This window comes from Fragaria vesca, linkage group LG4 (assembly GCF_000184155.1).
Source record: "Fragaria vesca subsp. vesca linkage group LG4, FraVesHawaii_1.0, whole genome shotgun sequence".
Taxonomy (NCBI): Eukaryota; Viridiplantae; Streptophyta; class Magnoliopsida; order Rosales; family Rosaceae; genus Fragaria; species Fragaria vesca.
Genome location: NC_020494.1, coordinates 16,900,691 through 16,916,062, shown reverse-complemented (window position 1 = coordinate 16,916,062; position 15,372 = coordinate 16,900,691). Strand labels below are relative to the sequence as shown.

General features: G+C 38.9%; 2 protein-coding genes across 2 annotated transcripts; one reads left to right on the top strand and one right to left on the bottom strand.

Moving 5' to 3' along the window:
• Positions 1–1,661: 1,661 nt before the first annotated feature.
• On the top strand, positions 1,662–3,433 carry LOC101300532 (uncharacterized protein At1g04910-like). Its single transcript, XM_004298293.1, has 6 exons — positions 1,662–1,721; positions 1,809–1,897; positions 1,977–2,142; positions 2,337–2,626; positions 2,736–2,940; positions 3,029–3,433. Exons 1-6 carry the CDS (start codon positions 1,680–1,682, stop codon positions 3,431–3,433), a joined length of 1,197 nt encoding a protein of 398 aa, XP_004298341.1. The 5' UTR covers positions 1,662–1,679.
• A 367-nt stretch (positions 3,434–3,800) lies between these two features.
• On the bottom strand, positions 3,801–6,600 carry LOC101298114 (transcription factor BIM2-like). The gene is made up of 7 exons (XM_004297147.1): positions 6,157–6,600; positions 5,912–5,996; positions 5,658–5,727; positions 5,470–5,565; positions 4,814–5,217; positions 4,295–4,424; positions 3,801–4,193 (listed from the first exon to the last, which is right to left on the bottom strand). The coding sequence occupies exons 1-7, from the start codon at positions 6,263–6,265 to the stop codon at positions 4,092–4,094; spliced, it is 996 nt and encodes a 331-aa protein (XP_004297195.1). The 5' UTR covers positions 6,266–6,600; the 3' UTR covers positions 3,801–4,091.
• Positions 6,601–15,372: the final 8,772 nt, after the last annotated feature.

Genomic DNA, 15,372 nt, shown 5'->3' with positions numbered 1-15,372 from the left:
ATAGGCACTTGATCAGAGTGGGACTGATCACATTGAAAATTGAACGTTCTATTCTTCTGCCACATAATGTGAATGGGGTGAAATCTATAGTTCTATGTGTCTAAATTATTTACCGAAGATCAGTATTTGCCGGATGCCGACGGCATGTATACAAGTCAAAATCTATAGTTATCTATATTTATGTCTAAAATTATGAATGTCTACATAGTTTGTTATAAAGAATAGAGCATTCAAGTCAGAATCTATGATAAATTTTAAATTTTAATGCATTATTCGATTAACGTCTATACCCAATATAAATGATAAATGCCACTCCATTTAGAATTATACGTACCTTGATGTATTTTTTTGCATAAAATTATGTCTTGATGTTTATCTGATGTATTTTAATGATGGTTGCCACATAAAAAGGACCTGATTAATGCTAATGACCCAACCCTGGTCTAGTCTCAACGATATGTGACTTTGATTCCTAATTTATTGTACAATTTATGGCTCTAAAAGTCTAATAATAAAACCAGACAACAAGTTCCGGCTGCAAAGTTCTTACAATTTTAGTCTAACATTCCCTAAAAAAAGCTGGTTGGGAAAACCATCTCAGCAGGTGCCTGTCAAATTCCACCCCCAGAATTCTGTAATATCAACTTATTGTTTCTCATATATATGTAATACATGTTCACTTAGAAGCTGGGTAGCTAGCTGCAGATACGTACTAGCTATTGTGCGTGAAGATGGAGAAAATTAAAGCTGATTTAGAAGGATCTAACTATGGAGAAGCAAAGTTAAGCATCAGAAGAATATGGACAACTACTTGAAGGATATAATGGGAGGGATCAAAGTATTCAAGGGAGAGAAGTTAACGAGCTTGATTTCGCAGTCACGATTCTGCAGACTCAAACTGTTAGCAGTTGCAGCCACCACCATGTTGCTACTATGCGCCTGCGCAGTGCAGTACACCACGTTCAGCGATGCAATGAAGCCAGGCATGCTTATATTTCGCTCTTCTCAACATTTTGCTCCTCCACTGAACAGTACTGCCGATATTGAAAGTAAGCATGCATACTGCAATGTTACTCTTAATTTTCCCATCTTATGTTGAATTAATAAGGAGCATGTTGTTAGTTGAAGAAACAAACTACTATTGGTGATGTGTTACAGTTATTTCGAGTAGAGAACAGATTAATCCTTAGTTCTAAACAATTTTATCCTAAAATTAGAAATCTCTGTTAATAAACCAGCACAATGTCCATGAGAAAAGATATGAGGAAGTTAAAATTGGCAACCTAATTTGGAACTCAATCCCTCGTAAATAAAAAACCACTTGAAGGCTTCGATTCCATTCCTCCTAATTTTCTCGAGCAAACATGCATTTGCAATGGAGGCCTATAGATCTGTTGGGAGGGAGCCTTTACTCCCACACTCAATGCCAGAGTCCGAAAAAAAATTGCGTGTTGCACCATAGATATTTGCGTGCAATTCTGCATATAGCAATATGCATGTCGAAATTGTACCTCTCTTTTCTCACGATAATCACTCTTCTCTTCTGCATAAAAGCCTTTCAAATGTTTTTCCTTGTCAATAATCATATCGTTGATCATCATCACCAACAACATCATATATCTTTCTCTTCTTCTTCACCATCTCATTTTCAAGGGGACTACGTGAACAATGGATTTCTGATGGTCTCATCCAATGGAGGATTGAATCAAATGCGAGCTGGGGTAAGTAACCATCTCTGATTCCAGATTTTACATGCTTCAAAAACACATTGGCCTTCTGTATTTAACCATAAAATCTGTTCTGTACAGATTTGTGACATGGTGGCTATTGCAAGGTTTTTAAATGTCACGCTTATAGTTCCTGAGTTGGATAAAACCTCCTTTTGGAATGATCAGAGGTCTGTTGATTAACTAAAATTTTTAATTGGAACTTTTATCATATCTTGAAGATTAATACTAACACACACATGGATGCAGTCAGTTTGATGATATATTCGACGTCGATCACTTCATAGCATCATTGAGCAATGAAGTCCGGATATTGAAAGTTCTGCCCCAGAAACAGAGAAGAAGAATAGAGATGGCTTCCCTCTATTCCATGCCTCCTGTTAGTTGGTCTAATATGACGTTTTATTACAACACGGTTCGTCTTTGACAACCTATGCTTGGCGAAAAGCTGTTGTATATGCCGATTATAAATAGTTTCCAGATGAATGTTGTGGATCATCACGGTTATATATAACCGGTGCATTCCTAATTTAGTATCGTTCAAGTCATATTGTTACCATTTTGTGCAGCCAAGATTGTTATGATCACTAACTTTTGCGTGTCCAGCAGATTCTTCCTCGGATAAAGAAGTATGAAGTCCTGCATTTCACTAAAACTGATACAAGACTTGCCAATAATGGGATCCCTGTAGAGGTTCAGAAAATGCGCTGCAAGGCAAACTATGAAGCCCTGAGGTTCACTCCCCCAATTGAGGAACTGGGAAAAAAGATTGTAAGGCTTATGAGAGAAAGGGGGCCATTCTTAGTTCTCCATCTCAGATATGAAATGGACATGCTAGCATTTTCAGGTTGTACTGAAGGCTGCGATGACGATGAAATTGAAGAATTGACAAAGATGAGGTAAGAGTAATACTGATTAAGTTCATATACAGACCTTGTTGCTAGGTTTTCGATATTATGCGGTACTATGAATAAAAACATGACTTCAAGTTGTTATTGTATCAAACAGATATGCTTATCCATGGTGGAAAGAGAAAGAAATTAACTCCAGAAAGAAGAGGAAATCTGGGAAATGCCCATTAACTCCTGAGGAGACTGCTCTTGCACTGAGGGCATTGGACATTGATCCTAGTATGCAAATATACATAGCTGCTGGTGATATCTATGGGGGAGAAAAAAGAATGGCATCCCTGAGATTAGCCTTTCCACACATAGTAAGTTTATCATCTCAACCTTGAGAAACAATCAAGTTATTCAATTACAATCATACGTGGTGCTTACTGTTAATGTTGTTTGAATCAGGTTAAGAAGGAAACATTGCTGGAAGCCTCAGAGCTTGAGCCCTTCCGAAACCATTCAAACCAAATGGCTGCACTGGATTACCTAGTATCACTGGAAAGTGATATCTTTGCTCCGACTTATGGAGGAAACATGGCAAGAGTTGTCGAAGGCCATAGACGGTATTTGGGATTCAGGACAACAATTCGTCTGGACAGAATGCTCCTAGTGAATTTGATAGACCAGTACAAGAAGGGAAGACTGAGCTGGGATGAATTTTCCCAGGCAGTTAAAACAGGACATGCCGATCGCATGGGTACCCCAACTCGAAGGCTGGAGATTCCTGGTAAACCCAAGGAAGAGGATTACTTCTATAACAATCCACAGGAATGTTTGCCACCAATTTCTACAAAACCAAAGAGTCTGTGATGCACACATTACAATCAATGGAATTTTATCACAGGCCAATAGAGTCCACTTCTCTACTCCATCAGATGACACCGTTCTTTCAACAGAATCACTGGGAAATAATTTTGTTCTCGTTTTCCCTTCTTTTTGGGTTGGGGTGGAAGAAGGTAATCTTTTCTCTTCTTTTCTTTTGTACACAAAGTTTTGAACTTTTGATGTTGAATTACTTAAAGAAATGTAAAGGTTCCTACCGCAGCTAATGCATTCACTGTAACTTGACATCACCATTACTATGGAAGTAAATATAAGTCTGCCTTTCGAACTCAACAGTCAGTTATTTCTAGACGTTTGCCCACTAATATTATTTCTCAAGGCACAAGAAAATTATGGTAATGAAAGTTTGCTGGAAAATATATGCACAAGACACCAATTATTACCAATAGATCAGCCCTGAGTGGCTCCATTAGAAACAAATATGTATGATACAACTGAAATGGCTTTCCCTAACACAAGTCTTGAAAGAAAACTATTATTAAGGAAATGGTTCTCAACATATGAGTTCAAGGAATAGTATAAAGAAAACAACACAATGCATGTACACTAACCAGAAGATGGCACTAAGACTTCCAAAGTAGAATGTGAGAGTAAAATCTGAACGAAATGGATACCGAGTAAAATCTTATGACTTCAGCCGCTTATGAGCTTGATCTGAATCATCTCCACTGCCAGCATCCCTAAAATGTGCCATTGTTTGATTGCTCGAATGGGGATTCTCATGATCCTGGATAGTGATTAAGAAGATTTGAGATCAGCAATCCTCTGTGTCAGTGTGTGTGTGTGTGTGTGTGTGTCAGAGAGAGAGAGAGAGAGAGAGAGAGAGACCTTAGAAGCAGGTGTTCCAGCAGACAGCCCTCGGTTTGTGCGATTACCAAGATCAATCTGCACTGAGACGCTAGCCTGTGACAGATCTACACCTGCAGTCTGCAGTGCATGACTCAGAGAGTTCAATAACCTGCAGATCATCAATTTCATGGTTGTTATGAGCTAAAAATAAAAGACCTAAGCCGTAGGAAACTGCTTTAAAATTGATATATACAGACATTACACTGAGCATAATGACCAAAAGAGTCAGAGGCCAAACAAGGCACAAGCTGAAGTCCACTCAACTTAGCTATAACTTGAACAACTACAAACTAATCAAGAAAAGCAAATACCTAACCAAGAAAATGCATGGTTAACCAAAAAAAAACATATGGGACTGTGGAGTCTCAACAGTAAAAAACTAGGCTATACTGACTGGATAGATGGCAAATATTTCCACTATAAAACACCTCTAACCTTTTGTTTTTATTTAAAGTCCTATCAAAGAAGGATTTATATAGATTTGGTAAGAGAACCCACCCTTGTGAGTAAACACTTGATATGCTTATTGTTCCACCTTCGATAGTCAGATGCTCCTGTTGATTCAGTGCATCACCACTGGTAGTGGGACATTGAGTTGACTGAGCATCAGAAATTGGTCCGTGCAGAGGATGGGCAAGCATACCATCACTTCTGACAGCGGGAAGCAGATTTTCTGGCAGATGCATAGGTGGAGGAAGTCCCTTATTCACTATCTCAGTTTGCTGATCCATGATTTTAGATGCAACATCCCTGCTAGGTTCAGATTCTACTGGATTCTGTGTGCTGTTAATAGAGATGTTATTTTCGTCAAACTTTCCAGGAAATGGTGAAATTACACCAATATCATTCTTTATCGGCTGAGGATGACCAGCAAAACTTTGAACACGCCAGTGGCTATTTCTCTGTTTCACACAGGGAATAAGCATGTCAAAATAAGGTTTAGGTTTGAGAGGAATACAAGTGCCGTATCAGAAGCTAGGCTCATTGCATTCTTCTGCCACAAACATGCATTCAAAGAGGTTAAAAGATCCCATCCTATTCCTACAGACAGCACATAGCCAAGTCAATTTAACACACACATGTTCTTAAGCATTCAGACGAACCCTAGAACCCTACTTTAGGACAGCACAAGTATCCAGAAATCAGAACATTACCCATGGCATTAACTTTGTCGGCTCTGCACTCCACCCCTGGCACGAACCTTCATGCTTGTTTACCCTTTCCTGTAAATACTGCACATACTCGATCACCTGCAGACCAAAAAATAGAAACAGACACACAATCAATAAACAAAAGCATATCGTATTCAGCTTTTACACAACTCTTCCACACAAATACATACCTCCAGCAAGAACGATGCCGTATCTCGTTTTTGCTCACTATGGGGTATTAGATCTCTCAATATCTGGAATCTGAAACAAAATAACTAACCAGCCTCAACCCTCATGAAAAAATCCATTTAACATAAATCCAAACGTCCATTCCACATATCTATCACACAACATAACACAAGAACTTCAACATCTATCAACACTACAAAAATTACAAGACTCAAACTTTCTCTACCATTTTAGCTACTGAACTACTAAACCATACCTCTCATTGATCTTGCTCCTTCTCCGCTGCTCCGTCACCGAATGCTTCGATCTTATAGCACTAGCCTTATCATTGCTCTTAGCATCTGCTTCCCCAATCATAAACCCAATGCATAAGACTATAGCTATAGCTAAAAACAAACCCAAATAGCTTCCAAAGCAAACCAACAACAATTTTCAATTGCTAAACACATAATTAGATCCAAGAAACCCAAAATTCTCAAGCTTTATTGATAAAGATGGTACCTTTACTATTGGGATTGGATGAATTGGAAGAAGGGCCATCTTTCTTGGAGCCAAAGTCGTCGTCTTCGTACTCATCCTCATCCTGGCTACCTTTCCCTGCGCTTCTCATGTTGAATTACGCTTCTGGGTACCTCTGAATTTTGGGTTTTTCAAGATTTCCTGTACAAATCTGAGAAATGAAAATGCTCAGAATCTCAGATAAGTTACTGGGAATTTCGTACAGGAAGAAATTGGGAATTTGGGAGTGAGATTTTGAGTGAGGAATTGAAGTCGGGTGAGAATTTCGGGTCGGGTTTTTTTTCCGGCGAAAAGCGCCACCGTGGTTTTACAGTAGTGAATAGCTCGTGTGAGTGTTTGTGTCAATGCTATGGTGACCTGTGTGGCACCATGACTAGTTTGAGAGAATGATATGGGGTAAGATTAGCATGTGGGTGACTTCATGTGCGTCTCGTGAGCACACATGACACACCTACATATGTGGAAAAAGTTCACTTCCAAGGCGGGCTTGATGAGTTTGGGCCTGAAACCCGAACATGGCCGGGTTACCCAATAGGTTCGGGTTTGTAGGCGTCAAGAACCGAGGTTTTGATGGGTTGGAATTGGACGTTCTAAGGTTATGCCTCTAAACTCGATATTGGTAGCTAGTTAATCCGATGGCGAACCGTATCTTGATGTAAATAGCTAGATAAATGAATTTTTTTGTGTCTTCACATGAAGTGTTTTTACTCGTTTATTATACTTAATGGAATTGAGAAGAAATCGGTGAGATAATGAATTATTCACGTTTCTTTGTTTAGAGATGAAGTTGATTACAACAACAAATTACATTATCAATACAAATTTGATTCCTCCTAGCGTTAGTAAACTCAAAGTTGAAGGGGGAATAGAATAACTCCCCATAGATTCATTTCCATTACATTTTAGTAAACGCGCCCATGAACAATAATAGACATTGTGCTAATAAAGTGACTAAATTGAGACTCATTCAACTAAGCGTTTGTGACATGCACAAAGTTGTTTGATTCGAAGGTTACTATGGCCTTGAGAGAAGTGCAACAGCCTAGGTTACCTGATCAGCTATAGTGTGATTTCAAAATCAGAGTTTAGGTTTAAGCTTGTGTTATATATTTTCTAACTCCATATATAACTAAGAAATCTAACTGGCCGGATTTATATAAGATGAATATATCTCCGTCAACAATGGAGTGCCACCGATTAGTTTTAGGAAAAGAGCCGGTCATAGAAACGCGGTAGGACGCCCCCGATATAGAGACCGACCTATTTCTACGCAGCACATCCCATTTCTCTCTTCTCTTCTTCTTTTTCCGGTAAATGCCACATTCCATTTTTTGCCTGCATTTTCCTTCTGATTCATCCTCTGAAACCTCTCTTCACCCCTCTCCAAATTCACGTACATAAATCAACACCATGGGAACCTCCCCGATATTCTCACCGGGAGATCCACTTCTCCGTCAGCCCCCTCCGGCCACGTGGCTCCCATTGTATATATTCACCCACGTGGCGACGCTTATAGTATAGCTACCTGACCTCCTCAAACTCCTACATTAATTTTGATCTTTTCTCTGATCTGAGATCTGCATCCAAACCCTAGCTGATATATAGATAGAGATATTATTCCTAGCCCTAGCTGCCGTCTCCAAACCCTAAACCCACGTAAATATTTCGATGAGTGAAACTTCATCAAAACCGTCATTCTTTTTCCCACTAGAAATGCCAACTCAATTTTCATGGAGGAAATACGAGAACTCAGTTTTGTTCAAACTGCTGAAGTTGTGGGCAAAGGCAACCGTATGTGTAGTGGTGCTCCCCACAATCCTCTTCGTGTGCGTCCCACTCTCTATCCTTCTCATCCCACCTTTATTTATTGCTTCGACATGGGCGTTTTGTATGTGCAAGTTACTATATTTCTTGTGCCCCCTTAGAGTTGTAGACACCATGAAGTTTTTCAGATTCTTTACCACGTTAATATTAGGTGGCAGCAGCACAGCCAGCACAAGCAAGGCTAGTGATAACGACGATGAGGGAAATAAGGAGGAGGAGATGATAGCCAAGAGCCGGGAGGATAAGGAGCAGCCGATGAGCGTGGTTGAGTTGGACCCTTCGGAGGTGCCGTGTTTCTACGAGTCCGATGATCATGAGCAAGAAAACAAAGAAGAGCAGAACAATGTTAAGGAAGTCAAGGAAGAAGTGGGTAAAACCGGCATGTACGAAGAAGGGTCATGGCAAGTTTTGGTACCAAAGCCTCCAATACCCAAAAGGAAGAAGGAGAAACATACGGTATGATTTTCGATCATGTAGAATGATTTTCGATGCTTTTGATTTGAACTCATATATGTTCATATGTTAACTAATGTTTGTGTTTTGTTCATGATGACGTACTTTTACAGTTCCACGAAGTTTTGTCATATTGGAAAAGCAAGGAGAAAGGAGAGGCAGCATCAGCTGGCACAAGAGAAGAAGATTATTGCAGCATCTAGTGAGATTAATGTAGGACTTGGAGAGAGTTGTTCGGATGCTCTCAATCTTTTTTCTTTTACATTTCGTCAATTAACCACATAATACAGTGGACAAAAATCAAATTCAACATCGAGCATGCATTGTAGTGTTGTACATTTGCTATGTTCAACGGAACTCTACCCTGTGTGGTTAATTTTCTGGAAAGAGTCGTTCATTTCTTAATTATATATGCCCTTGACTATAGTATATACGTGTTCAAAAGGAAAGGTAGCAATATTCAATCATTCAAATTCAAAGAGCATATCTTACACCATTTTAGAAAGAACCCCCTGATCATCACATCCTGGAGACGTCTGATTTTACGAATTCATCACATGCAAATACATATTATAAAACGAAACATATCAAACCCTAAATACAAATTTCATAACAGCCCGGTTATAGATACAAGACACTCGAATCCAGTTGGCTGGTTTGCATTGGATCGAGTATTGACAACTCATCATGCTGCTTTCCCCTCCTCCATCGATGATCGATCTTCATTGCAGGGAAGAGGCCGGGTGGATTGATGGTAAGTTGGTAACATTTGGGTATCAATTCACCGATGCACGGGTACCTATTTTTCATCTCTGATATCATATGGATGTTATAGAGTTAACAGCCACAGATATACGTACAGCTGTTGTTGATCGACTAGCTAGTTGTATCGAACTTTGTGGGCTGAAGAGAAATGCTTCGCAGCAGCAACCATAGTTGCCTCAGGGCCATTCTTTGGTACAGCTTTTGAACCCCTTGCATCGTCACCTTCACTATCTGAGCCGAAGAAGCACCAAGTGAAGGGACTCAGTACCTTACTCTCTCCCTTGCCCTTTCCCATGATCTTATTGCTTATCAAATTACTATGACTGCTTGCAGTATCCATCGATCTGTTGCTAGTTACAGAACCTGGACTATCTGGAGCTCGCTTTAATTTGTGGGTGTTTGAGATTTGAGAGAATTGCCTTTCTGCAGAAATGATATTGTGGTATATGTGAAAGAGTAGTAATGTGCTCGATTTGTTTCTTGAGCATTATGAAACCCATTTCTGCCTTTATATAGTCTCGGGTGCTACTTGGTGGCCAAGTTCAGCACAGTATGACCGTGACTTGTTTGGTCCAGAGGGAAAGCTCCCAACGAGTAGATTACCCACGTTGCCTTGTAGACCAAGACTAACAAGAAATGACTTGCATGAGAGCACCAGTGCTGGGAACTTTGTCAGAATTAGTCAACACATGTGAATCTTCCTCCAATGAAGATTGAGGAATATTACCTATGCTGGCAGTCAAATTAAGCTAGCTGCACAATGAAATTTCCAACATTGTTCGTGGGGAGGACGTAAAAAAAAGTGACAAGGTCGACAATGAGAGCATAATTGTGTATATTATCATCAAGAATAAGGAAATAGTAGAAAACTCTAAGGACATAATATCCACGAGAAATGACAAATACGCAATCAGCTTACGCGCATTTTTCTATTTTTTGGTTGTTTGTATTGAAAATGAGCTAGGTTCCATTGAATTAAGAAATGCCCTAGTGAAGCAACCAGGAAGTTTATAAGAAGTCTTAAAACCGAAAGCTAGTAACTAAATGTTCATTACCATTGATACACTTGAGTGACTTGACAATATTACACCGTAAAATTAGTTGATGTACATAATCGTTTTTACTCAATTTGATAATGTGTCAATACTTGAAGAGTTTGTGACATGCCAATTTTGCACAGAGCCACAGATTCACTAATGCATATATAATCTGTCAATACTACATAAACACTGTTCCAGTGAGCTGTTGGGAATAATTATCAGCTATAATTTCCTGTATTTTTCATCTGATATAAACTAATTTCGTTTAAGAAAGAAAAGTTGATAGCTAGGTGATCAATTGACGTCACATATATAGTGTACTTTGATTGTTTGAATTGAAATCAGGTATCTATACATGTTGCAAGTAGATCATGATTCTTAATAAGAACCAACCAAGTCGCCTGTATCTTTTAAAGATTTTACAAGATATATATTTGATGTACAGATAAAAATTACAGAAAGATAATTACGTTACTTCGTACACGCAAACGGTATATACAATTTTCATCTCACACATGCAGATGATCGAATGTTCCTTATAACAATGGAACCAGCCACCAAAATGCGTATTATGAGAAGGATGCTATATCTAAGAGCGACACATATATACTGATCGACTAGTTGTATCGAACTTTGTGAGCTGAAGAGAAGTGCTTTGCAGCTGCAACCATGGTTGCCTTGGGTCCAGTCGTCTGTACAGCTTTCGAGCCCCTTCCATGTTTACCGGCACCAGCTGTTGAGCCAAAGAAGCACCTACTGAAGGGACTCCATATTGAAGATCCCCTGTTATCTTTCTTTCCCTTTCCCATGATTTTATTGCTTATCAAACTAGTATGACTTGCAATATCGATCTGTCGTCTATGGCAAACGTACAGAAGTACAGAACCTGAACTAATCGATCTAGAGCTTCCGCGGATGTTTGAGATCCGAGAGAAATGCCTTTCTGCAAGTAATGTTGCAGTAGTCTGAAAGTTTAGAGTGCTCGTTTTGTTTCTTGATCATTTCGAAACTGAGTATTACCTTTATATAGTCTCAGGTGTTGCGTGGTGCTCAAGGTCGATCAACACAGTTCATGAAAATGAAAACTACTGATCGAGTCTCTACAAACGAGTAGATTAGGACGTCTGTTAATATGTAGACCAAGTCTTACACGAAAATACTTGCATGAGACCCTTGTGAACTTTCTTAACATTAGCAGATATATATTAACTAGACACATACGACCATCGTGTGAATTTTCTTCATATGAACACCGAGGAATTTGCGTTGTTGGCAGTCAAAGAAGTATATATTTCGGTATTCTTGCAAGCTAGAGGGAAAACGTGTGACAAACAAAAAACCGTTAAGCTTTAGAAAATGAAATCAATGGCCGGATTGATCAACAATGGGAAACTACAAGAGCAATGGATCGGATATAATACGAAAAGCATGCAATGACGACCTTATAATAAGGATAGAACTTTAGAATGTGAAACTTTAGTCATATAAAAAAAGGATTACATCACATGATATAAGTACGAGAGGATAGTCAATCTAATAAAGACAATCCAAAACCGAAGATGAAAGCCAAAAAACAAAAACGCACATGCGTTGCTTATAGCCTTCACTAGATCGAGTACATACTTATAACCAAAATGGAAGAAAGTGGAAAATGTCTTTACTATTTCTCAGGGTGGCCTCAGTGGCGGATACACTCAGTAGGCAGGCTCAAGCATAGACAATCTTTTCAGGAATACTCTCAAGTAGAGGTATTTACTTGTGCAGCCATTACCCATACTAGGAAAATAATAAAAAAACAAAATTAGGAGACAACTTGTCGTACTCTCACATAGCCGGCCGCACGGCTATTATGCTCTTCACACCACGACACAACCGTCCTCCTCTTCTTCTATTCTCATTTCTTGCTCTTCCTTATTCTTCAATCAACTTTAGAGCCCATGTATGATGTCCTTAAAACCCAATCAATTTTGCTCGTTAATTTTTTGAATGTCGAATTGGGGTTTTTCTGCTATTGGCAAATTGTTGTTTTCAATTTTTATGTTATTCTTGAATTGGGGAATTTGGGATTGGAGGGATTATATATGGGTTTAATCATGTATTGATGTGCCGTGTGCGATTACATGGTAGTGGAATTTTGAGAAGCATGGAAAGTTTGGGAATATAAGGCTGTGATTTGGGAATTGAGCTTTAATCATGTATCCATCTACTATCTAGTTGTATACTTGTATCCTCGGTTTTGCTCTTAGTTCATAGAAAGATGAGGACCCGTGAGGCTATAAACCGTATCAGATATTCAGATTATGCATTACTCATTGTTCCCCTTGTTGTATATACGAGCGAAGAGTGGAAATTGATTCTTACTAGATGATTTTGGGTTCCAAACGCTAACAAAATAAATTGTACTTGTAAAATTAGCCTAGACAAGATTTGAATCCTGGATTCGCCACGGGTGGCCTCACAACCTCACTTGTGGAGATACGGAGATACGGTTAGCCTAGCTTGTTTGCATAAAAGTGGGGATTAACACCGTCAATGGACACATATATTGGGGATATACACACACTAGAGCCTAGAAAGAGAAAAGAAACAAAAGAAGAAGAAGAAAGGTCACCTGCAAATGCAGCAATATATATCTTGTTTGGGCTACCTGCATTAGTTCGATGGGCTTGGAATCGCAGTCTCTAACTGGAACAAAATGAATGAACAAATATTACATAAGACATATGCAGGTTAGTGATATGTTGTCTCTAGCATAATTATTCCCCCTTCATAATGCAAACACTTGGGAACGCTTCTGCTTTCAAACATGCATGGATTGTTTGTTTGTTTTCTGTTATAATATTTAATCAAGTAGATCGAGATAACTAGCAATCCTATTTATATTCCTTATATATTACGAACACTACACATTCATCTTAAGCTCCAAGCTAAACTATTCAGCTCCGACTGAATCTAATGCCTCGTTCCAAAAAGAGAGACGAAACTTGACCATATGGCAATCCCTTTGTTCCATTTTTTGGGTACAATATTAACGTGCACGATAGTCTTCTTAATATTAGATAATGAAGATGGGTTACTGTCGTAGAATTCGAACTATCCAAACACGAAACATGGAACATGGGAGGCACAAATCTAAAGCTCCTCCGAGTCCCTTCAAACCACAGCAAACTGTCACCAGGAATACTGGAAATAACTAACTAGCTAGCTTACACATAGCTGCACTTCTGTTTTCTCAAACAATGTAACAATGGCATATATTCTATATCTTATCCTGAGGACAAAGCTAGCTCGATGTTCAGGCTAGGGTTTTGAACTTTTGATACACCCTCGTGTACATAGAACAAATATGAACCTTCATCCACGTGAACAGTAACACAGTATATGATTTACACAGAGCTTTTCATAGCCTAAAAGAGCGGGCTCTGATAGAATATTAACAAAACAAGAAGAAGATGCCTGTAGCTCAACTTGTCTGTGTATCTGAGTCTCTCTCTCTCTCTCTCTCTCTCAGTCGTTCATCTTCTCTGACTCTGACCCAGGAAGCCAAAATGCATGTGCGCCAACCACCGCCCAACGCCCACCAGAAAGACTGTACAGACCCTTGCAGAACATGAAACTGCTTCACCATTCAGGTGGCGCCACTTGATTTGTTTCTTTAAGGTTTTATAAACCCTAGAGGAATCTCTGGATCGTGGGGACGCGCCCTCACGCTATCGACTGGATATATTTGTCTGCTCTGAAGTCTGAATATCTGATATATTCGTTTTACAAAACGATGCAAATTAATATAGTATGCAGTGTATCGGGTCTTGCTGCGCGACCAGTGTGGTGATCTGAGTCATGGCTTGGTTATGGGTTTTCAAATTCAATTTCTGTTTCTTTAGGTTGTCCCCGCAATCTTCTTATAGCTCCATTGAACATGGCACAAATTCAGCAAAAAAAAAAAAAATAACATGGCACAAATAATAGGTAAGACATTATATAATATGCAGATCAATATTTTTCTCAGAAACTGTCTAACTAAATGTCGGATTCTTGGCGCCCACTACCACATCTGATGAACAAAATGATATATCTGATTGTTATAATCTTATAACCATATATCGGCGCTATGAAATCATAATCTTTGTAAAAGAGATCAGAAAATCAAAAGATTTTCTTTTTATCGTTGAATGTGCCAAATGGAAAATAAGTTGCAAACTTTTGTTGTGGAGATAAGAGTTGATTGAGCAACACGCGCGACAGTTACATATATCCGCAAACTACTTTATGAAATCATATTTTACGGATATACAACATATTTGTATTTAGAGTGATCAAAAACACTAGATACGTATCCGCATGGGCAATTGTATAGAAGGATTCCATATGTAGAATTGTACGTAGTGTACCGCACGATGAAGTTACACCACTAGGTATATCAAAAAGAGATACTTGTACGTAGCTAAAAATATTACAGAATCAAGAGGAAATGGTAGCAGCAGCAAACTGTGGATAATATCGACAGGTAGCATAGATCGAGTAATAAGCTTCATGGTGACCAATCACCATCACGTGCAGAATGTCACTCATTTTGGGATTCAGATTCAGTTGACGTACTGAAGAGTGAGGAAGACGATGGAGGGGGGATATATAGGAATATAAATTCTAACGTAGGTTTGAAATGATTGAACAAGTTGCAGGCTGAGTTAGCAAGCTAGGGTTTAATATGTGACGACACAGCAATACTGCAGTCTCTACAGGTTAATTGGTAGCTCGGTCGAAATCAAGCTGACCGTCCTCAGTTAACTTCTTGTTTATTCAGGCGATAAGAGATATGTCCGGCCCTACTTGTCGAATTATACTAGTTAATCCATGCACTTAATTATTCATCACAATGTTTAACTGATTAAGCAGCTACCTATTAGATATGGCTATGGGTGAAAGTGAAAGTGTCTTTATTTTTCTCGACATTGATATTTGTCTTGTCTGATATTTCACCTTCCTTGGGAAAATTTTCAATATTTTTGTTTGTTTGTTTTGTTTTACCCAAGACAAGATATCTATGTGCATGGTTATCCTAGCTAGCAGTAACCAAATGGTAAGATGTTGATGTGGATCGCTTCGTATAGTGTTG